Source organism: Pteropus vampyrus, unplaced genomic scaffold (genome assembly GCF_000151845.1).
Source record: "Pteropus vampyrus isolate Shadow unplaced genomic scaffold, Pvam_2.0 Scaffold129, whole genome shotgun sequence".
Classification (NCBI taxonomy): domain Eukaryota; kingdom Metazoa; phylum Chordata; class Mammalia; order Chiroptera; family Pteropodidae; genus Pteropus; species Pteropus vampyrus.
Genome location: NW_011888910.1, coordinates 4,356,559 through 4,380,862, shown reverse-complemented (window position 1 = coordinate 4,380,862; position 24,304 = coordinate 4,356,559). Strand labels below are relative to the sequence as shown.

General features: G+C 40.5%; 1 protein-coding gene across 3 annotated transcripts; it reads left to right on the top strand.

The window, feature by feature from the left end:
• Positions 1-1,287: 1,287 nt before the first annotated feature.
• Positions 1,288-23,102, top strand: FAM50B (family with sequence similarity 50 member B). Of its 3 annotated transcripts, XM_023534653.1 has the most exons (3): positions 1,288-1,567; positions 2,389-2,617; positions 21,283-23,102. In XM_023534653.1, exon 3 carries the CDS (start codon positions 21,342-21,344, stop codon positions 22,350-22,352), a length of 1,011 nt encoding a protein of 336 aa, XP_023390421.1. In that variant the 5' UTR covers positions 1,288-1,567; positions 2,389-2,617; positions 21,283-21,341; the 3' UTR covers positions 22,353-23,102. The 3 variants fall into 3 exon arrangements, with proteins under 3 accessions (XP_023390421.1, XP_023390422.1, XP_011365356.1); XM_023534654.1 differs by lacking the exon at positions 2,389-2,617; XM_011367054.2 differs by lacking the exon at positions 1,288-1,567 and having other exon boundaries at positions 2,303-2,617.
• The last annotated feature ends 1,202 nt before the right edge of the window (positions 23,103-24,304 follow it).

Here is a 24,304-nt window from a genome sequence, read left to right as displayed (position 1 = left end):
TTTGTGATGGAATTAAGCAACGTGGCCGAGTTGGATTAATAGACAAGATACCCGAGCAACTTCTTTAGACACCAGGCTTATAGATATGCTCAAGTCTTATTGGAATTGATCACAAAGAGAGGATTAATTCAGGTGTCCATGTCTGACTCTTTAGATAAATGGCTAAACATAAATTGGTCCTATACCCACCAAAGTGGTCCATTGCTTCTAGTGGAAAGTGAGACAATGCTCCTTGAATATGCTCATCTTCCTTAGTTGAGTGAATATTGAAGGTGCAGTCATTGGTCTCTTTAGCTGAAGTTAACTACACAGTCAACTGAGGTTCTGGAACCAAATAATGCACTGTATTGGGATGTTTCCTGGGACTGAGTGATTTGTTTTATTGCATAAATCTTAGACTGTTTAGTATGTATCCAAGAGGCATGTTTGGAAAAGTACAAAAGAAAACCCAAGCAGTAATAAGGACTCCAGAAAAATTTTTAAAAAAATGTTTTGGGGGTAATGAAAGCCAGGAAAAATAATTTTTAAATTTCGAATAAGACTGTGTTATTTTGATTCTTCGAGTCTGTGAATGACTAATTGTAATCCAGTCACATGTCATGAAAACACTAAAAGGAAAGGCAAGTCCAAATACAGTTAAGTTTATATGCTACATTATAGTCAATGTATCTAATAAATCCCTAGATGGAAAGAAAGATATATACAATTTTTACCAATAGAAAATCTGTTTTTCTCAAAATAAATGTGGAATAAATATTAAAAGGATATTGGCTTGAAGTGGTGCTAAATTTGTAACTACCCAGAAACCCTCATGTCTCGGTCTAGTCTTGCTAAACTGAGGTTCTGGATGCCCTGCCTAGAATAAGGGTCTCAACAGTTGGGACTAAGGAACTTGCTCATTTATTCATTTAAAAAAAGTAATCCATTACACACTTATTTATAAATTAAAATCAAATTTATTGAGTCCCTATTATATGGTATGTATCAGGAATGCATGAATGGGTTCACCTTACCTGTCTCTCACAGAGCTCACATGCAAGGGATGTGGGACCTGCATAACAGTGTGGTCCTATGGGTCCAAGCTAAAATCCAGCCTGGCTGCATGGCCCAGCAAAGGCTGCAGGAAAACTGAGAACAGAGGCAGGCCTGCCGATGCATTATTTAGCCAGACTTCCCTTGTCACTGCCATCAGTCAGATGTTATGTTCTGCCAAGGGGAGGAGCTGGCAGGGTGGCCACACTGTGGGAGGGTGGAAGGCTCTTGCTGCCTGGTTCTGTGAAGGGGGCACTGAGGTGAGAGGGGACTTTCCTCCCCTGGCAGCTCTCTTGCTTTAGACCAGGGTTCAGTAAACTTTTTCTGTAAAGGACCAGATGGTAAATACTTTTACCTTTGTGGGCCCTGAAGTCTCTGTTGTAAGCGCTCAACTCAGCCTACAGCAGGAAAGCAGTTTCAGACATAGGTCACCGAATGGCGTGCCTGTGTTCTAGTGGACCAGCATTTACAAAAGCCAACAGCGGGCCACATTAGCCTACAGGCTGTAATTTTCACACCCCTGCTATGCATCCCGGTAAGTATTACCAAGCAGCTTCACTGTCCACTCTGACAGACCTCTTTATGTGCTGATATGAATGCTGTTGGGCGTCATTAGCTTGTGAAGAAAGAAAAGCAAGATTTCCTCTGTCTATCTCCCAGATTTGTGTGCATAGCAATATGTCTGGGCTTCAATTCAGCTTTTACTAGTTGTCTAACTTTGGGCAAGGTATGAACCCCTGTAAACCTTGTTCTTCCTCTGCGAAAGGAGATAAACGCCATCCCCTCCTAGTCAGAGGGTGAAGCCTCACATCAGCCATTTTCCTCCTCTCTTCCTTCATCAGCACCCCCATACCCCTGCTTTCCCTCTTCACTAAGAAATAAGTCTAGGAGTCTCTAGTTCCCAGGCCATGAGGCCAAATTCTCAATTGCCCTGGAGTAGCCCTTTATTAAGCAAGAACTTTATAAACATCAAGAGAATATTTTTCCAAAGCCCGTTTAAAAAAATTTCAGGCACAATAAAAGCACATTGTGCTTCTCAATGTTTGTTTTTAAGAAGTGTTTTTCCACTGGAGTTTTAAATGAAGGGTTTTGTTTCTTCTTCCATTTCTCCTAGCAATTCTTGGCAACAGTCTACATACCGACATTTCACCCTTTACTCACTCTCGTGGATAAAACTTTCAAGTTCATTGCACTCAGGAGCTGGCCAAGCAATCAAATAGCTTCTGTCTCCTGTGTCTTAAAATCCTCAAGGCGGTGCAAACTGCATTTTTCCAGGACCAAGACAGAATGCCAGAGTGATGATGTCATGGCCCCAGCAGCCAGCCCCTTGGTTTCCTGTTTCTTCCCTCCTGACAGGTTCATGAATCATATCGGCTTTATCATTTGACTCCAAGCTCATTTCCCTGTTCTACAAACGTTTGGACTTATAGGAAGTGAGAGCCAAGTGTAATGAAAACATGAAGTCCCAAGTTGCTTTTTCCTTGCAAAACTGGAACACATGTTCTCCCGTCTTGAAAGGAAGCACACCATCTGGCTTAATTTGGAGTTTTCTGGCCAAGCACTCTGCTCCTTGGGTCAGACAGTGGTGAGTTCATCTGAAAAGCTGAATGCTAACTGTGCCAGAGGCGGGTGAGGTCCCAGCCAAGGTGGCAGTGGGGCCCTTGTGCGTGTCCACTCTTGACACTCACAGAACATGTGCATTATACAGAGAGCTTTCATGAAGTAACCCCAGCTGAGGGTTTAAGACGTTTACAAACACAGATGCAATCTGCGATCATGTTTAGTAATTCTCCCTGGCAACATTTCTCCCCTGTGCCTTTCTCTTTGCATCTCAGTATCCCTGACCTTGGGTAAAAGTGTTGCCAGGAAAGAGAAAGTCTAACAAAGAATTTAGATACATGAGTTTGAAACTAAAATATCAACGATCTGTAAATATGAGGAAGGTCTAAAGTGAATCAGAGGCAGGAGTTATCCAGATACTTAGCTACCTGGAAAGTAGGCTTACCAGCTCACAAACACATAATACTAAATTTGTTGAACACTTGATATGTGTCAGGACCAGCCCTAAAGGTTTTACTTGCATGGCTCATTTCAGATTCACAAATCTACGAGATAAATACAATTGTTGTTGCCATTTTACAGATGAGGAAATTGAGGCACTAGAAAGTATCTTGCTAAGGTCACATGGCTAGCAAATGTCAGAGCCTGGGTTAATGGTGAGGATTCTGAATACTTGTGGGTGTATATGTGCCATGTAATACGAGTATAATATTATAAATAAGAATATTAGTTTTTAAAATGTATGTGCATATTTCAGAAATTCCGTGTACATTTTAATACAATAATATTTGGTACAATGAGATTTGACATTTGTTCACTAGAGCCACAGTGATGTGGTGTGGAAATATACAACTTAGTACATATACAATGTAAATATGCATGTATGCAAATAATATTTCTATTTAACACTCCAGGAGCCTCTGTGTCCCAGGCTTAGATCTGAGTCTCTGGCTGGTTCCAGAATGGACCTCTGCAACTGCAGATGTTGCATGTGAAAAGCAAACAAGACCTTTGATTCCTAGTTATAATCTCTCACACTGGTCCTCTTGGGCCATAATGTTACTTTGACCAGGTGATGCCAATTATTTTCTAAAAATATTGGTTAGGCCAGGCTTGTCTATATTTAATTGGCTGTCCTGCATCTTCTTTGGAAAATAGTTATTCTGAAAAAAATTGTGATAATTTAATTCTGATTCTCCCAGCACATGTCTTAGAGGAGGAGGTGTTTATTGTCCAGGAGGCCTGTAGAGGTCAGACAGTAGCTTATTTTAATCAAGGGACTACGAGACCCCCTCACTGGCCAATTAGCCACATGAACTCTGTGTTTCATTCCCCCATTTCATCCACCTCACTGACAACTGTTCTACATCCTCTTGAGGAAAGCAAGTTGAATTTAATTTTGATGTAAATGAAAAGATACAGATCCCAAGTGTATCTTTTGTGTTTATCTTTTGTGTCTAAACACACGTAACATTAAATTTATCATCTAACTGTTTTTAAATTTACAGTTCTGTGGCATTAACTACATTGACATTGTTGTGCAACCATCATCACCACCCATCTCCAGAACCTTTTCATTTTGTAAAACTGAAACTTTGTACCCATTAAACACTAAATCCCCATTCCCCTTCCCCCAGCTCTGGCAACCACCACTCTACATTCTGTCTCTATGAATTTGACTACTCTAGGTACCTCATATAAGTGGAATCATCCAGTATTTATCTTTTTGTGACTGACTTACTTTACTCAGGATAACGTCCTCAAGGTTCATCTATGTTTTGGCATATGTCATAATTTCCGTCATTTTAAAGGCTGAATAATGTTTTGTTTCATAGATATACCACATTTTGTTTATTCATTTATTTATTGATACACACTTAGATTGCTTCCACATTTTACCTATTGTGAATAATGCTTCTATGAACATGGGTATACACACATCTTTTTAAGACTCTGTTTTCAGTTCTTTTGAGTATATACCTAGAAGTGGAGTTGCTAGGTAATATGGTAATTCTGTGTTTGAGTTTTTAGGGAACTACCATACTGATGTGTTTATTTTTTAAAGATCTACATAAGATAGGCAGGTGACTTTCCAAATTCCTATGGTTAAAATTTAAAAAAAAAAAAAAGGTCATAATAAACTTGGGTTTAATGATAAAGCTGAAGTAACTCACTCGTGGGTCTGCAGTTTTGCCTTTTCTTTCTCATTTATCCACTTTCTTGAGAAGTTTTCCGAGCTTCTTTCTCTTTAAAGATCCAGTCAAATTACAGTCTATTATTAGTAGCACATAGTCAACATATTAATATAAAATAAGTAATAGAAGTAGAAAGCTTTACTAGATTTACTCTTTAAAGAAGATCCTAAGCAGCTAAGCTCATTGCTTCACTCTTTGTTCTCCTGGCATTTGTTTACTAAAAATTCTCTATAGCCTTTCATTTTTCCAGTTACTGATTCAACAATAGGAAGCTCTTTGTCATCTGTGTAGGCACCGTCAGTCAGCATTCCCTGTGATGTTCTGCAGGTATCTGTGTCTGTGTCTTGTTGCTCTAACCCCCAGAAATTAGATGAGTCTGAGGACTGGAGAGGCCATGGAGACTTAGAGAGCTTGTGGTGTCCTATCTAAAGAGTAGCCACTTGTTGCCCTGTGGGAATGCAGGCATAATTTTTCAAATCTTTCTAATTACCATGACAAGCAAGAGATATAGATTTTAATGCGAAATCTCTCGGCTTTTAAATGCTAGCCACTTATTCAGAAAAAAAAAATTTTTTTAAACACCGCCCAGACCAAATAAAATCACATTTGCAGTTCACATGGAGCCTATGAGTCATTAACTTTGACCTCTGCTCCAGCTGAAACTCTTTCCTGGATCACAAAGGCCTCATCTCATGAACATCTTGCTTTCCCCTGGGTGTTCATTAAGAGGGGAGAAATGAATCAAGAAATGGAAATAGAGGTGGATTTCCATGAAGCCAATAAAGCCGTAGCTCCTTGGCCCCCTACTTGCCTGGGTCCCTTCTCTGGGGCTATCTATTGCTGTAGTGTTTTCCAGAGTAAGAAAATTCAACCACAATTGACTAGGACTGCTCTCTCTTTCCATTCTGACTTCCCCTCAGTCACACTTTCCCTCATCTCGGTGGCACTGAACTGGCCAAGAATGTTCTTGAGAAATGCAAAGGGGAAGTTGAGTTGAAGATACATTTAGCTTGAGTTGAGAGGAATTTCTTTTTGTGGTTAGCACACATAATGCCTTAGGGCCACAGTAAGTCTGCCCTGACTCTGACCAGTGACTGGCATAGGGTGACCGACCAAGTTGTTGAACCCACCCCAGGGCCCAAGACCCAGGTTCTATACCATACTTAGGATACTGCCATTTCCTACCAAGACCTGGGGCCTGCTTGGACCTTTCACCTGAATCTACCCTCTTGTGTATGATAAACTCCACTGCTGGGTGTATACTTGTAGGCCCAAGAATAGCCATGAGGAGTATGGGTGCAACACAGGCATGCATATATATGAGGCCCCCCAAGGTCCTGAATGGAGCCTGGGGTGGGTAAAAAAAGGGGAGGGCCTGAAATTCTTTGGGAATTCTAAATCCAAACTTGGCCTTCCCAGTCATTATGAAGGCATATTGTTGAAGGAAGGGAGACATATTTATTTAATAGTTTATTAGCATGATTTATAATAGTTAACTTACAAAACCTTTAAATATTTAGACATGTGGTATATAGACCTCAGTTTGTACTCAAGCCTGGGACCTCACATTATTAGGAGTGTACCTGGGTTGCAGTTACTTTTGTCCATAGTTGTTTTGGTCACCACTGCTGTGTAACTTAGTGACATAACTTAGTAGTGCTATAAAACTTAGTAACATAAAACCACCATCTTATTATGCTCACGGATTCAGAAGAGGAGAAATTCAGACAAGGCACACCTTGTCTCTGCTCCACAATGTCTGGGGCCTCAGCTGAGAAGACTCCATGATATGGTGACTCTATAGCTGGGGGCCAGAATCACATCTGGTGGCTGGTACTGGCTATCAGCTGGGCTGTGGACTGTAAAACCTAAACGTGGTCCAGGGTTTCTCAAAGGATGGCAGTTATAGAGGAAATAGACTTCTTACCTGATGGATCAGGCCTCCAAAGGCAAGACTCTCAGAGAACAAAGCAGTAGTTGTTCTGCTTTTTCTGATCTAGTTTTCTGTTGGTTACAACCAAGATACAAATACACCGAGATTCAGCAGGAAGAGACATAGATCCTATCTCTCAATGGGAAGAGTGTCAAAAAATTTGGAGGCCATGGTTTGAAAATATCACACAGATATTGGCCACCCTGGTGTTGGAACAGCTTCTAGGAATATGATATATAAAGTCAATTCAAAGAATATTCCAAGGAAACTTGAAATTTCCTGAAATTTGATAGCTCATCCATGAAAAAAAAGTTAATAGAGGCTTTCCTAAAAACTGCCTAAAAACTGTATTATCGGTCATAAATTTTTGAAGCTGAAGCCTTTCTAAAATATCAATAATAAAAAATTATTTTTGATCAACCATGTTATAGGAAAGACTGAATTATATCTTTCTATTCTCTTTGTAGAAAATATCATGAAATTTTTATCACATAAAGAGGCAATAGAGAATATGCTGCCACAAAAAAGCAGGCATTTTTGACTTACATAATCATATGAACATGTTTAAGAACATTCAGGATACAAAGTAGCAATTAATCGCAAAGAAGAAAAGACCAGCATAAGCAAGAGCAGCCTAGGAAAACTTCATGGAAGATGATGTAGAGATGGGATTTCAGCAGGTAGGAGAATGGAAGCTAAGTGCTAAGCTGAGTCAGCTGGTCAACCCATTTTGTCAGTTACACTTATCATCAGTTCTGATTGGCTCATTCTCGATGCTGATTGGTCAGTGCCTACCAGAGCAGTTGGTAAGTATTTTGCATATTATTTCTGTTGGTTAGAGGGAATAATATTAGCAAAGAAACAGAAAAGGAATAATCTTGGCTCATTTATCAAAAGGTAAGGAAATTAGACTGCTTGAGTCCAGCTGGGGCAGTTATGGGGGTACAGATGTTTAATTACAGTAAAACCAATTATGAAGAATACTGAATATCAAGCAAAGGAATTTGTACATAATCCTGCAAGTAGTAGGGAGTAATGAATCTTTCTGTAAAATCTTTCTGACCAAATGAAAATTTTTATTTTAGTCAGATTACTGCAGTAGTTGAATGAGGAAGAACTAGGAAGAACTTTTTAGGAAATGGTTGTCATAATCCAGGCATGAACTTATCAAATGCTAACTAGTGTAATAGAAATTTAGGCTTGTTTGTGTACGACTCCCTTCTTAGCTTATACTGAATCATGTATTGAAAACCTCTAGTGCCCTCTCAAAATCCTCTGGTCCCATCTCCTTCCAGCCATGGTTGCAGTGAGCAGTTCTATTCATCTAGCTGCATGCTGGAGCACCCTTTGAGTTCTTTTTCTCTGATTCAGTGGCTGGCTGGGATGTGCAATAAACCCACTGGGCACTCACTAAGAAATGCTGTGTTGTTAACATCTTATGAAGCAATCATAGACCACGGAGGATGTGTACTCTAGGTAAACGCTTCCCCTTTTCTCCCCAACCCATAGTGATACATTTTGTAAAGCTTCCAAAAGTACTCGTGGGGTTAGTCTATAAGGATGGCTGCCTTGATTGTATTGGCTTTCTTCCTCAGCCTCCCACCTCGTCCTCACACTCTCTCCTGCACTCTGTGACAAAATTCCCAAATAAATCACCATACAGAAGCCTTTGTACCATATTCTTCTTTGGAGAAACCCAGGCTAAGCTAGGACAGGATTTTCACTTCAGTTCTTTTGAAGCCACCTTAGCGAAACCTCACATAATGTTCTTCCACCATTAGGAGTATCAATATGGCCAATATCTAATATCTCCTTTTGACCTTATAACTTTTGAAAATGAGTCTGTAGAACTGATACAGTCCTATATACATACTAAGCAGTTGTTTTAAGCCTGTAGGGAAGTAATTTATAGTATGGGAAAAGTAGAGAATTTAGAATTATAAGATGTAGATTTGAACTTTGTTATCTACTAGGTCAGTGATCAAGGCAAATCATATAATTCTTTTAATCTTTAGTATACCCATCTAGAAAATAGGGAAGTTAGCAACTCCCAAACTCACTGTGTTTATATAAGTATCAACAGGACAATGTATGCGTACTGGGCGTTTGCTAATTTTTTTTTCTTTTAATTTTTCAATATTATTTTATATTAGTTTTAGGAATACAGAATAATGGTTAGACATTTCTATAACTTCTGAAGTGATCACTCAAATAAATTTAGTACCCATCTGACACAATAGATAATTATTACATTAATATTGACCGTATTCCCTAAGCTGTACTTCATATCCCCATGACTATTTTATAACTACCAATTTGTACTTCTTAATCCTGTCCTATTTTTCACCCAGCTCCCCAAGCCACCTTCCATCTGGCAATCATTGGTTTGTTCTTTGTATTTAAGTCAGTTTTCATTTGTTTGTTTGTTTCTTTTGTTCTTTATATCTGCATACAAGTGAGATCATATGACATTTGTCTTTCTCTTCTGACTTATTTTAGCATAATACCTTCTGGCTGCATCCGTGTCATTCTAAATGGTAATATTTTATTCTTTATGGCTGAGTAATATTCCATTGTAGGTTTGTCATATATGGCCTTATTATATTAGGTATGTTCCCTCTATTCTCACTTTGCTGGGGCAGCTTAGCGAAAGGCCTAGGGCACTCCAAGTCCTGAAGCTGCTTGCCAGCTGCTTGTAAGGCAGAGCAGCTGAAAAAGCCTCAGGTCGCATTCAAGTTGGGTGAGGCTGGGTCCAAGGAAGTCAGCAGGGAAGCGTGAGTGGTGTTCACCAAGTTACTGCAGTTCAGATTTGGTGCCGGTGCTGAGCCTGTGACCACTCACAAAAGTCTCAGATAACACTGAAGTTAGCTGCTGCCCACCTTGAGCCTGCAGAACCCTCAGCTTGGCTGGGGAGTGGTTGTTCACCACCAAAAGAGTCTCTGGAGACAGACAGAGGCTTGTTGATTGCTGCTAAAAGAGCCTCCTACCGAGAGGGTGGGGTAAGGCCAGCCCAGTTCATGTCTCCCCGCAACCTATAAGTCTCTATGTGATCTCTTCTTTATGTCCTTAGTTATAATGTTCAGCTAGTCTTCAGGTAGTTCTCCAGGTTGATTATTCTATAATTTAGTTGTAATTTTAAAGCAGTCATGGGAGGAGACAAGCACAGTGTTTACCTACTCTGCTGTCTTGACCAGAACCTCACAGCACTATTATTATACACATTTTATAGATGAGATGAGAAAATGACACAAAGGAGTTAAGTAACTTGCCTAAGGTCACACGGTGAGTGCTTCTTCTTCTTAAAAAAATTCCTTTTAACATTTCTTGCAATACTGGCTTGGTGGCAATGAACTCTTTTGGCTTTTTTTTGTCTAAAAAAATCTTTACCCCTCCTGTAATTCTAAATGATAGCTTTGCTGGGTAGAATAATCTTGGCTGTAGGTGCTTACTTTTCATCACTTTGAATATTTCATGCCAATCCCTTCTGGCTTGCAAAGTTTCTCTTTAGAAATCAGCTGACAGTCTTATGAAAGCTTCCTGTAGGTAACTAACTGCCTTTCTCTGGCTGCTTTTAAGATTCTCTCTTTGTCTTTAAATAACTTTTGATATTTTAATTATGATGTGTCTTGATGTGAGCCTGTTTGGATTCATCTTGTTTGGGATTCTCTGCACTTCTTGGGCTTATATATCTACTTCATTTGCCAGGTTAGGAAAATTTTCTGTCATTGTTTCTTCAAATAATTTCTCAATCTCTTGCTCTCTCTCTCTCCTCCTTCTGATACTTCTACTATGCCAGTGTCTATAGGCTTAATGTTGTCCCAGGGGGTCCTGAAATTATCCTATATTTTTCGGATTCTTTTTTCTTGTTGATCTTCTGATTGGGTGTTTCCTGCTACCTTATCTTCTAAATTGCTGATTCAGTCCTCTGCTTCAACTAATCTACTGTCGATTCCCTCTAATGTATTTTTCATTTCAGTCATTGCATTCTTCATTTCTGACCGCTCTTTTTTGTTTTCTCTCTCCATTTTTGTGTTTTCTATCTCTTTGTTGAATCCATCACTAAGATCATTGAGCATTTTTATAACCAGTGGTTTGAACTCTGTATCTAATAGATTGTTTGTCTCCATTTTGTTGTTTTTCTGGAGGTTTGTTCTTTTCTTTCATTTGAGACATGTTTCTTTGTCTCCACATTTTGGCTGCCTCTCTGTGTTTGTTTCCATGTATTAGGTAGAGCTGCTATGTCTTAGTAGTGTAGCTTTATTTAGTAGGTTTCCTGTGGGGCCTTGTGGCATAATCTCCCTGATACCTGAGCCAGGAGTTTCAGGAATGTCCCTTTTGTGGGCTGTGTATGCCCTTCTGCTGTAGTTGAGCCTTAATTACAGTCAGCACATCAGTTAGAGAGGCTGACCCTTAGGTTGACTGTTTCTGAGGACTGGCCATGATGACAGTGGAGGAGCTGCAGTGCAGGGGCTGACGCTATGGAGCAGGATTCACTTTAGCAGGGGTCTGGTGCCTCCCCAATCTGTCTTTTGGGTGTGTGGTTTATGAAGGTGGTTGGGTGATGCTCTGTTGTGTTTTGAAGCTGCCATTGGGTGTGTTGGTTCTGGATCCTTTTGGGAGGGGCTGTGTTGCAGGACAAGGTCAGCTGCTACTTGTGCCCTGCCCAGGACCAATTGATATGAACTACATAGTGATCTGCAAATGGTTGCCACTTGTACTAGCCTTGGAGGTGTCTGGTTGAGGCTAAGCTGTGATTCAAGGCTGGCTCCCACTAGTGCTAGGCTTGGAGCTGCTTAGCAAGAGGTATAGGGCATGCTGAGACCAGATGCTGCTTGTTTGGGGCTTGAGAATCTTTGAGCGATTTCAGGAAAATCCACAGCATGAGCCAAGACAGGCTGTTTTTATGGCAATGCCACTGGAAACAGCTTGGGTGGGCCCGCAAGTTGGGTGGGGTGGGGTCTCAGGGTATCCCTGGGACATGATGAACAGTGTTACCCAGGTTGATGAAGACTGAGATATGGCGGCCATCTGTGTCTAAACACTGGGTTGGAGGAGGGCTCAACAAAGGAATAATGGATTCAGCTAACACTTCTGTCTGGGAGAAAGGTGCCCCCTCCAGCCCTCACCCTGAAGCCAGACAATTCAGGTCCTCCCCACATGTCCCTGGCACTCTTTGAGCTGTGCCCCAGTGCTGGAGCTCAGAGCAAGTGAGTTTGTCAGTGAGTAAGTGCATGTGCAGGCCCTTTGAGAGCAACACCTGGGACTTAAGCAGTCCTCCATCTCAGTCAGCCACAATCTCCTCTGGTTTTCACATCCAAAAGTTGTGCAGACTTCTCTTCCCAGCACTGGAGCCCTAGGCTGGGGACCTTTGTGTGGGGCTGGGACCTCTCACTCCTTAGGGGGTACCTCTGCAGCTGAGATATCCCTCCAGATTTTTAACCCCCATACAGGGATGTGGAACCAGCTTGTTCCATATCTCCGCCCCTCTATCAGTCTCAACATGGCTTCTTCTCTATGTTCTTAGTTATATAACTTCTGTTTAGGTAGACTTTAAGTGATTCTTAATGATGGTTGTTCTGTAGTTTGGTTGTAATTTTGATGTGGTCACGAGAGGAGGCAAGTACAGTATTTGTCTACTCTGCCATCTTGACCAGAATTTGGCATTTGCTAATTAGTGTGTTTGGCTTTCATCTCTCTTCCTCTTATTTAGGCAATCTCAGTTTTTGTTTGGATGGATATTCACCTTTTCCTGATGCATCTAATGCTTCACAATGTCCCCTCTGCCCTACCCTCTAGGGTAGGCTCTAGGGTGGGCTCTGACTGAAAAGTGTAAAAAGATAATTTATCATTTCCTGAACACTATGATTGGAACAAGCAAGGAAAATTTTGTTATGATATCTGAGAAAGAAACTCCTTCATTCTTCTGAGAAAGTAATCAAAAGAACAATTTCTCTTTGCTCTGGATATAAATGAGACGGCATGACACTTCTGGAAATTGCTAGACATCCTCTTTTGACCCTAATGAATGTTAGGCTTAAGCAGAAAAAAAGGGACGGTGAGATTACTGAACTTCTTAATCAAACCTCATTCAATGCCCACATGACCTCTGGTCTTTTCAAATAAGTGTGTCATTAAATCTTCTATTTCAGCCATTTTGAGTCAGGCTTTCTTTTACCTGGAACAGAAATTTTACCAACTGATATAGTATATAGAAACTTTGTGCTATATAGATCTCTTTAAAAAAATATTAGTTTTTATTATTTGTATTACTACTAGTTAGCAAGAATACCTATGGTCCATGGAATAGGTTGATAAAAATTCCTAACTTTTCATTTTAATTTAGTACCTCCTTTTGGAAAAAAATTAAATCACTGCCTACAGTGTGTTCAGAAATAGATCCTAACTAGATTAAATATATACATTTTAAAAATTAAAGAAAACCTAGAGAACCGAATGCATTTTAAAGTACATATTAAACTCACAAGTCATAAAAATAAAGACTGTCAGGTTGGGCTATCTAAAAATACAAAAATTGCTATGTGATAGCAAAAAAAAAAACTATAAACAAAGTTAAAATGCAAAGAACAAACTAGGGGGTAATATTTGGAGCTTATATGATAGAGAAAGGTTGATATTCTTAATATATAAAGAGTTCTTATAAATTAATAAGAAAAGAAGAAATCTCAATAGGAAAATAGATAAAAGATTTGATCTTGAAATGTAAAGAACGTAAGATGCTAAACTTAAGATCAAAAAAAGGGAAGGGCAATCAGGTTTAAAAAGATTACTAGTAATTATAATAACTAATATATATTAAATGCCAGGCACTATAAATATTTTCTCACAGAGATGTAGGTATAAGAATGATCATTATAGAGTTAAAAAAAAATGAAACAACTTAAATTTCAAATAATAGAAAATTGCTAAAATATGATATATTCCTATATTGAAATATGTTGGGGCTATTAAAAAGTATCTGGTAGGCCTTTAAGTGTTAGCATGAAAAGTAGTATGATATATTGTTTGAGGTTATTAAACAGTGTACAGAAAGATCCCATTTATATTAAAATATATATTTACGTATATATTTAAAGTCTGGAAGTAAATGTCAACTATTAATAATGGTTATCTCTTAGGTATAGGATCTGCATAGAGAAAATTTTATGTACAGTTTTTACAAAATTCATGTAGTATAAAATACTTAAAAATAAATAATTAAATAAGCACAAATCAGAGAGAAATTTGGGTTGGATAATCTGTGGCCACTTTGACAGTGAAATGCATCCCTCTCGTTCTTGGCTTCTGACTGCAAATGAAGTGTCTGGCTGATGATAGTGACTGTCATGTTTTGGAAGAGTGAAAGGAAGGAGAAAGGGGGTAGCTTTGAAATCTAAACACTCCACCATCTCAAAGTAGTTCAAAAAGTGAGATTGGAGGGCTGACAAGGTAATAGGGAAAAAGTTCACAGGGAAGTATGAGAGAAGAAAATAGAACTTCCCCAATCAGGAAACTAGGAATGGAAAAAATTCACAACCAGCTCCAGGTGATTTGTTTTCTTACATTCACTCTCCTAGAGTAAACTACGTAAAGTGTTAAGAATTGCTTGATAAATATCAGAAGTAGCCAGAACAAGCAAGGTTCTGGCTGTGAATTCCAGAGGCTGCCCCAACTTCTCTGTCACCAGTCAGGGGTTTCTATTCTAATCTCTTCCCAGCCATTTGGATTTGCCTTTGACTAACTTGATAATACATCAGCCCTGCTACAACCAGCCAAAGTCTGATATGATTCTATGAGCTAATGCTTTTGGCTTAGATGACATCTCCCCACCCCTACTCTCAGGAACTGGAGTTTGGAGTTCTAGCTAACAAGGAGCAAAGAGGAATTATGCAAATAAGTTTTAGGCTCCCATGATCCACGTCTTGTAATCAACTTAGATGAGTTACGAGAAAGTTCTCTTGAGTGAATCCTAGACCTGTTTAACTCAAAAGGATGAGACAATTCAGTTTGTAATTTTTCAGATGGCAAAACTGAAGCTTAGAGAAGTTATGTGACTTTCCCTGAGGCTGTAACAAATTGTAGAGCCCTCAGAGAACCCGGCCCTCCTCATGTGGCATGATTTCCACTTTGTCATTCTACACTTTGGCTGCCACATTTCCAGCTGCAGCATTTCAGAGTTTCAGGGGTTTATAAAAACACCTTCACTCTAAATAGAGAATTAAAAATAAAGATGTAGCTCTGAACACTTTTACTGTAATCCCTGGTATTTCTAATATCAACACTGTCTCAATGTCATATAATCAATGACTTTTGTGCATTCATTCATTCATCAAAAATTTATTGAGTCTGTATAATATGCCAGGCCCTAGAGCAGGAGAAATGAAAATACACAGTGGTAGATAACCTAGCAGTAATTTTAAGTCATACATCCTTATCCAGCCAATCTGGTCTTGCCCATTAGATTCCTGGCCCTTGGTCTTGGCAATCCCTGTACAGAGGATTATACATCACTGCAAAACACAAAATTTTCTGAAGACCCTCTGAAAACATTCACTTGTAATCAACTCTTGGATGTAGTCCCTGTGGACAGCAGTCTGATAAGAATCCTGGAAAGCCAGGAAGTGTAGAAGCTTTCACCTCTTATATTTCATCTACCACTGGAATCTTTTCATTCTTTATATCACTCATGGTAAGTCTTGCTAGGTAGGACAAGCTGCATTATCAATTAGACACCAAGACCCAGTCCTAACCCTTAGAACAATTATTCCGCTGGCTCAGCAAAGATCTCAGCTAATTAATTTTGGCAACAAAGAAAGCATGGCTATATGTTATATACTTGCAAACCATCACATCTTATGAACAGTGTGTCTGAGACTGGGATTTCTTGGTAGAATTGCAACCTGTGCAAGTCTTGAGAAGATGCATGGGGAAGCCCCAAGGCAGGCTACCTCTGGTATCCTGACCATTGACATCACCGATTGCCAGTTGTGTTGCAACTGTCTCAGCATGTGCCAAGGAGTCTGTGTCTATTGAGACTGTAAATTGAAGCCAGTGACAGAGGGAAGCATCTGTGTGGTGCTCTCTCATTTGTTTTCTGCAGTCCCTGAAATCAACTTCAAAAACGAAAGGGAAAACATCCTGTCTCCACCATAGATTCATATTACAAAGAGAAGCTACAGACAATTTTTTAAAATCTGATTCATTTATTGGGCAGACCTCTGACTTTTTCTTTTTCTCTGACTTTTCTATGGGACTTTTTTTCTATGGGCATGAACTCCTTGCCACCCCTCTCTCACCCCAGTTTTCTGTCATGTCCCTCATGTCTCTGGCTATACTTCTAAAAGCTATGTTTCAGGTGACGCTTTGCAATCTCAAACAAAAATATGAACATCTGTTGAGAGAGATTCAAAGCTTCCTCTCCTATCTGTCCTTCGCTTACCAAGTACCCATGAGACCCTGTTTACCTCCACCCAGCCTGTAGCCATTTAAGTACAAGCTAAAATTCCCCATACTTCTATTTTTTGATAAAACTGTAAAGGACATAAAATATACTATTACATATGAAATTTGAAAAAGTTTTCTCAAAAAATACCTTTTATCAACTTAAAGAATTTCTTTTCTAGGTCAAGTTTGCTAATTTTTTTTTAGTTTCACATGCAAGCATTGAGATGTTATTTATTAATGTGGTAAATTACACAGGTAGAGATTTCATGTCGAATTATCTTTGAATAAAGCCTACTTCATCAGTTCACATGTGTATATTGATAGGCTGCTAGATTCAACTTGCTAATATTTTATTTGGGATTTTTGCCATTATATTTATAATTAAGATTGGTATATAATTTCTTGCATTTTTCTTATCTGGCATAAATACTAATAACCATACCTTCTTCTTCACCTGAGTTGGCCAGACATTTTAGTCTACGGTAGGGAGAAATTAAATCTTCATCCACCATAAGAAGAAGCCAATAGATAAAGTAAAATTGATTAGTCATAAAATAGCAATATAAGAATTATTGAAAAATAACGAGAAGGAACATCTGGAATAATTTAAAGTGGTTGCCTCTAGAAAATAACAGTAATTAAACTGGGAACTGCTTGCTTTTGTTTTGTTTTGTTTTGTTTTGTTTTGTTTTGTTTTGTTTTGTTTTGTTTGTAAAAATAATCTTTTTAGTACTACTTTTTTGATCCATGCTTATGTATTGGATAAAAACTAGAGAAAAACAGATCTCACAGAACTCAGAGACATTTATGGTACAGAATCTATTTTGAAATCGTGACATCTCCTGTTAATTTTTTTTCCCCAGTGAACACATATGGAAATTATGGGTTGCATTTTCCATGTAATATATTTTGCACTTTCCTCTCTCTGAACACATGAAGGTTCTTCCCTCAACCCTGAAGCATGTCAAAATAATTTTATTGCATGCTTTCTAATGGAGGGTGGTTAAAAATGTTTGAAAACACTTTTAACCACTCTCCATTAGAAAGCATGCAATAAAATCATCATTACATTTATTTTAAAATGTCCTATAAAGTACTTCTGATCTGGTTACAGAATTCTATAGAGGTCATGCACTGGTGTGTGTGTGTGTGTGTGTGCGTGTGTGTGTGTGTGTGCGCGCGCGCACGCGCGCGTGTTATCTGGTTGAGTGAGAGGTCTTGTCGCTTTGCTTGGACAAGCAGTTCAGAATACAGTGTTGGTTGTTGGAGGGATCCTTCAGTGATGATGCCATCAGCAGACATAATCTAGACCCAACCTGGGCTGACTGGGTAGGGCTGGCCCTTTAAAGACACTGGCCCACCATTAGTTGCTCCTGTTAAGGCTGACACTAAAGAGGAGAGTATATCTACCACTTGTAATATTATCAATTTTAATCAGAATTCTAACTGGTAGTAGGTAATGTGAAACCCAATGATGACAAAAGGTGTTCTTTTTGATTTGTTTTTGTTTGCAATGAAAATTGATTTTTTTTCTGTTAAAACAGTTAAAGCAGTAGCTTTTGAGTTTTGTGGGCTCTTAAAAATTGCTGCTATTTGTTTGCATATTTGTTTTGCCTTGTAACTTAGCCTAGGGGAGGTTCAATTTTCTTTAAATTAAAATTTTCCTATTTAATCAGCATTTCAGATTGACTGGAGCAGACTGCTGCTCCCTCCCCTCTTTTGTTGTTATTGTTATTATTATAAATTTAAAAGTGTTTAAAGCCGTAGTTTATCTTGGTAGGGTACTTTTCATTGAGAATCGAGGCCACAAGTGGTTATCATTTTGGAACTTGGAAAAATTCTTAAAATTGGGCTTTCAGACTCTTAGAATAAGTCTGCTTTCTTCTGCTATTTGTTCTCCTTATCAACCTTTTTGAAGAGTTTCAGACTAACCGTTTCAATTCTGGAGGCTGGCTGGCTATGGTATTTCGAGGCCATGATTGAGTTAAGGGGATGAATGCTAGATAATAAAAGGAAGGGTGATGAAGTTTAGGGACTAAATTGACATTCACCTTCTCATTAGATTGGAGAAAGGGCAAGTATAGTAGATATGGACCTACTATAGTTGATTGGGTTAAAGTGTGGCTGGTTGGGTTATGTAATTGAAAAAACAATCTGATTTATGTAATGTCTAATAAAGATAATCATATGGGGAGCCTGGAGAGAAGAAGATACTGGTAACTTTGTGTATCTATGGGTATTAGAGGCAGTGGAGGGTGTAGAGGTTTTCTATAGGAGATGGCATTTGAGCTGATCTTGAGGGCTGGCACAGTGGAGAGCAGAACTCTCTAGGAAAATTATACTCAAAGGTAACAGTTTTGAAAGAATATGTTCTATTCAAGAACAGTAAAAAGTTCAGCGTGGTGCTGCATAGTGTGAAGTGTCAGGAAATGAGTGTGTGGGTTTCATTATTAGAGACCTTGTAGAACAAAGGATTCCAATTAGATTATAAAAGGGAGAGCTGGAGACTTTTCCAGTAGGAGAATAACATTATCAGGTTTGTTTCTTATAAGGATTACTGAAGATATTGTATAGAAGATAGACAAGAATAAGATATACTGATGATAGAGCACCTATGAGGAGGTTTTAGGTGAATAAAAAAAATATATACAATTCCTGAATTAAGATGAGTGATGAGAAATGAGAGATGAAGGGCAGTAGTCCAGAAAAAAACTAGATTCTTTTTTTGGCCAGTTTGGTGAGTGGTAACACCATGATATTTCTTCTTGGCATGTAGTTTCCATAAAAGATGGGCATCTATTTCAAAGCCAGTTTCAAGAAATGTTAAGAGACTCTGTAGCGGAAAGAACATTTAATAATCCAAAACTTTTAGGAAACACAGAATACTCTACACCCTTCTTGAGGAGTCACAGTGGAAACAGGCATATTAAAGACTCACAGTAAAGAATCTATTAAATTTTCTTTAACTCAGAGTTTCTGAATTAGTTTTCTGAATTTAGAACCCTCTTTTCACAGAACACATATTTGGGGGAAACTGCTATATAGAAGAGCTCTAACTAGATTGAATGCAGTTTTTATGCTATGAAGTTTGGGAGGGGGATGTAGGATTCTATTATCCAAGAATATCTGTGTTGGAATCAGAAGAAAGAACTCTATTCAGTTGTGTGCTGGCAAATATTTGCCAGCCAACTTGGTTTGGGGAGAGGCAGGAGCATCTTGGAGGTGTGAGGAGATACAGAAGGAGTTATGAAATAGTTGTCTTGAAGAGCAGGACAACAGACTTGCTGCTGGGGCAGTATAATAGAATTTGCAGGCAGTTTTGAATATCTTTTGGAGGTTTGAGGTCATGAATTTATAGTGAGATTAGACAGAACCAATTGTGCCATTTTCTCCAGCGACCTTCAGCAGCCTGGGTTTAGGAACGAAGAAGACGGGGGCTGGATTTAACCAGGATTCGGGTTTTTCTGGGAAAGGAAAGGAGCATGAGAGTTATGAATATGTGCTATTTCTGATGTGTCAGGAGAGAGTAAGCATATGAAGGTGTAATGATAACAGAGAGGAGATGGGGTTTTTGAATGCAAGAGCTCAAGCTATCAGAGGACAGCTGGAGTTTGGGGCACTAGGTAAGTAAGCGGAAAGAAAAGGAAGTGATAGTTAAGATTTTGGAGATGGGGCATTTAGTGATAAGGACTAGGGTGTGGCAAGGGAAGAGATTATCAGAAGTGAGGAGGTCAAAGTGTTGGGTAGGTCATGCTGACAACATCCAGGATTGTGTGGATGAGGATGGAGGAGGGAGGCAGCTGAGCCAGGTGCTAATCCTCAAGGTTTCAAGAGAACGGGGAATTTCAGAGATGACAGCAACAACAGGGCCAGTGGTGCTGGAACTACATGAGCTTTAAAGGGGTTTTATAGAAAATAGAAGAAATGTTTTTGAAAGAGCAAAGACACTCATGACACGTTTAGATTTTAGACTTTGAGATGATGTGAAACATCAGAGGAAAACCACCTCTACTTCAGGGAGCTTCAGGGAGAAATGATCTCCACAGGGAACAGCCAGGTTCCACTGTTAGGCAAGAAGGCAAAGGGAAGGTTTGGAGAGGTGGCTGAGAATTTAGGAGAGTATGCTAATGAGGTGCTGCATTCCAGAGGACTGTGGAAAAGTTTAGGAGGGTGGGGGATGGTTGGACACTCACGGGATGAAGGTCCAGATGATGACAGAGCTGCAGTGCATGAGATGGACTGTTGGCTCAAGCTGAGTTCAATACAATTATGGTTGGGGATGCCTCACTCTGCTTTGGCTGAAACACCAAAAAGGCAGTTTTGTACTTAGATCTCCTCTGCCCGCTCCAGTTCCCGCTATGCCTTGTTTCCCACAGCAAGCAGGGCTGTGCCCACACTGTTTCTAAACACTATGGCATTGGGTACAAGATGGACTCAACAAGTATTCATTACAGAAATGATTCTTAAACAAGTGATAGGGACAGCACTAACATGGCCCTGTCCCCTCGGTAACATATTAATGGAGACTTAGCTAACATCACTATCCTCTAGGGAAGTACTGGAAGATGATTCTGTCTGACTCTTCTCCCCTCACTTGCTGTGTCCCTTGGAGGAGCCATGTATCTGATTGAGGAGATAGAGCCAGCCTTGGTGGTTGTGGGGTAGGGGGGTGCATTTTGCTCACAGACTCTGTTTTCCTGTGGTCAACACACCGGAATTCAGGCCCGAGTTCACTGCAGGCCTACTTTCTTGGTGCTCTGACTTTTGCATGTCTGTGCTTGACAAGGTAGGGGTATCTGGACAGGTAAGAGTTTGCTCTGTCGACCAACCCTCTCCATGTGTAGCTCCCAAAACTTAGCCTTGCCCTGTCCAGTATGAGAGCCACGAGTCATCTGTAGCTAATCAAATTTAAGTTAATTCAAATAAAATTAAATCAGTGCCTTGATGGCACTAACCACATTTCAAGCGCTCAATAGCCTCACATGGCTACATCCAAGCTAGCATAGCTACGGGACATTTCCATCCCTGCAGAAAGTTTTTTAGAACGCACTGATCTATACCATTAGTCAAGATGTTATTTTGGTCCCCATCTAACTCCTGTGTTTTTCGTCATTGATGCAGAATCTACAAATTAGCCACAAAACTCGCAGGCGTGGCTTTGGGCGTGCGGAGCTGCAGGCATGGCTCAGTACAAGGGCACCATGCGCGAGGCCGGCCGGGCCATGCACCTGATCAAGAAACGGGAAAAGCAGAAGGAGCAGATGGCGGTGCTGAAGCAGCGCATCGCCGAGGAGACCATCATGAAGTCGAAGGTGGACAAGAAATTCTCGGCCCATTACGACGCTGTGGAGGCCGAGCTGAAGTCAAGCACGGTGGGTCTGGTGACCCTGAACGACATGAAGGCCAAGCAGGAGGCCCTGGTGAGGGAGCACGAGAGGCAGCTGGCCAAGAAGGAGCAGCTGGAGGCGCGTAGACAGCAGCTGGAAGCGCTGCGCGACAGGGAGCGCAAGCAGAAGCAGAAGCGCCAGATCTCTAGCTTGTCCTTCACGCTCGACGAGGGTGACGAGGGCACCGACGGCTCAGCAGCAGAGGAGCAGTCCCAGTTATCGAAGGTGATGGGCAAGAGGAAAAGAAACCTAGGGAAGAATCCGGACGTGGACACGAGTTTTCTGCCTGACCGCGACCGAGAGGAGGAGGAAAACCGGCTGCGGGAGGAGCTGCGGCAGGAATGGGAGGCTAAGCGCGAGCAGGTGAAGCGCGAGGAGATGGAGGTCACGTTCAGCTACTGGGACGGCTCAGGGCACCGGCGCATGGTGCGCATCCACAAGGGCGGCACCGTGCAGCAATTCCTCAAGAAAGCCCTGCAGGGCCTGCGCAAGGACTTCCGCGAGCTGCGGGCAGCCAGCGTGGAACAGCTCATGTACATCAAGGAGGACCTGATCCTGCCCCACTACCACACCTTCTATGACTTCATCGTCACCAAGGCCCGAGGCAAGAGCGGGCCGCTCTTCAACTTCGACGTGCATGACGACGTGCGGCTGCTGAGCGACGCCACCATGGAGAAGGACGAGTCACATGCCGGCAAGGTGGTGCTGAGAAGCTGGTACGAGAAGAACAAGCACATCTTCCCCGCCAGCCGCTGGGAGCCCTACGACCCGGAGAAGAAGTGGGACAAGTACACAATCCGATGACGCCCCTTGCCCTGCCCCACCCTTACTGCCCCTCCCCCGCCCCACGCAGCCCTTCTGTCCCTTTGGTATTCCCCTGTCCACCCCAGGACAGTGACAGCATGGGAAACTGTGTCCTGTAACTGTCAGTTTAATTTGGTGACCTTAATTTCCTCCCTGAAATTTAATAAAAACTAAAGTTTCTCATTCAAATTTGTTTATGGTATTGCTAACATTATTATTATTATTATTATTATTATTATTATTATTATTATTATTGTCACTGTGTGGATTTATTATATGGCTCTGGTGAACTATATTGAAACTATGACTGGGTATGGTATGGGACAAAAAATGAAAATAAGAGGTACATTTCCTACTTAAGTCACAGTATTAGAACTGGTGATCATGAGCATGGACTTCGGAGCCAGATGGCCTGCGTTTGATTTCCAATTCAGCTAGCTTCTTAACTTGCTGTGTAATTTTGGGCAAACTAATGGAAACTTTGTGCCTCAGTTTCCTCACCTGTAAATAGGGATAATAATAGCTTACCTCATAAAATTGTGTGAGGATTAAATGAGTTAATGTTTGTAAAGCACTTAGAACTCAATAAATGTCTGTTGTTGTTGTTGTTGTTGTTGTTGTTGGTGTTGTTGTTGTCGTCGTCGTCTTGGTTAATTTATTTAAAGGACTGCTATGACCCATTGCAGAACTATCTGAGGGCAGAGGTTGACCTGCCCATCACTTTCCCAGGATCAAGGGAGTGGAGATTGAAGGGTGTTTACTCCCAGAGGTTAGGAGAACAGAAAGTTGGTAAGGGTAGGTCAGGATACTGCTTTTGCTTTTGCCTCAAGCTCCAATATAGTTCTGCACGGTGATATTACAGATTCAATCCTTATTTAAAATTTTGATTTTTTATTCACTGTAGATTTCCCTGTGTTAATTTTGATTTTTAAAATATTGTATTAAAATGTTTATCTTGATTACTGAATTTTTGAGTGATTCTACCACCCCACCCTCCCTTACCTTACCACCCAAGCCAGATGCCTTGCTCGCCTTACCCAAGTCCCAGCTTGGAACATAGGAAAGATATTCTCAGAGTTCCTGTTTCAACCCATAAATGAGAACTTCCACTGAGTACTGGCCCTGTAGGGCAGTGGGTACCTTCCCTGGATGCCCCTTAGAATCATCTGAGAAACTTTTAAACCTCCCAAATCCCAGATCACACCAAGAACCAGGATCTCAGAAGGTGGGATGAAGCCATCAGCATGTTTTGAAGCTCCCCAGATATTCAATGGGCACTCAGGTTTGAGAACAAATGTACTAAGGTTGCCTTCTCTCAACTTCTTACTAACTAACTCCTTCCCTAAGACTCCATGCAAGGTCAGGACCAAAGTTAGGGTCCAAGACATTTATCTCTTGGCTCTGATTTACTTCAATGGGGTCCAACAGCATCAGCTTATTAGAATCTGAGCAGAATCTCAAGTCCCACCCCAGACCTTCCGAGTCAGAATGTGTGTTCCAACAAGATCCCCCGGTGATTCATAGGCACACTAAGATTTAAGAAACTTCTGGCTGGTTACATACCTGCTCCATAGTCTGCCTTTCTAATATATTAGTTCAAGACCTAGACTTACATGGTGCCGATAGTAGAATCCCTTGTCTTTGGTTGCAGGTCTAAGCCATATTCTCTAACCCATCTTTAATTTAAAAATTGACATGCTAACCACAATCTAACTCCTGCATCTATTTCTTAATTGGTTTGGTGTTACTTAGCCTTAGGTTCAACCACACATGACAAAAACTCCGAAGTGACAGTGGCTTAAGCAAACCTATTTCTCTCACTCATTAAAGCCTAGAGATAAATTTGCATAACATCAAAGGCCCAGGCTACTTCCATCTTGTTCTTTCATCAAAATGGCCTCCATAGCCAGTTACCTCATAATTTAAGACAATAGCTCCAGTTCCAACTATCA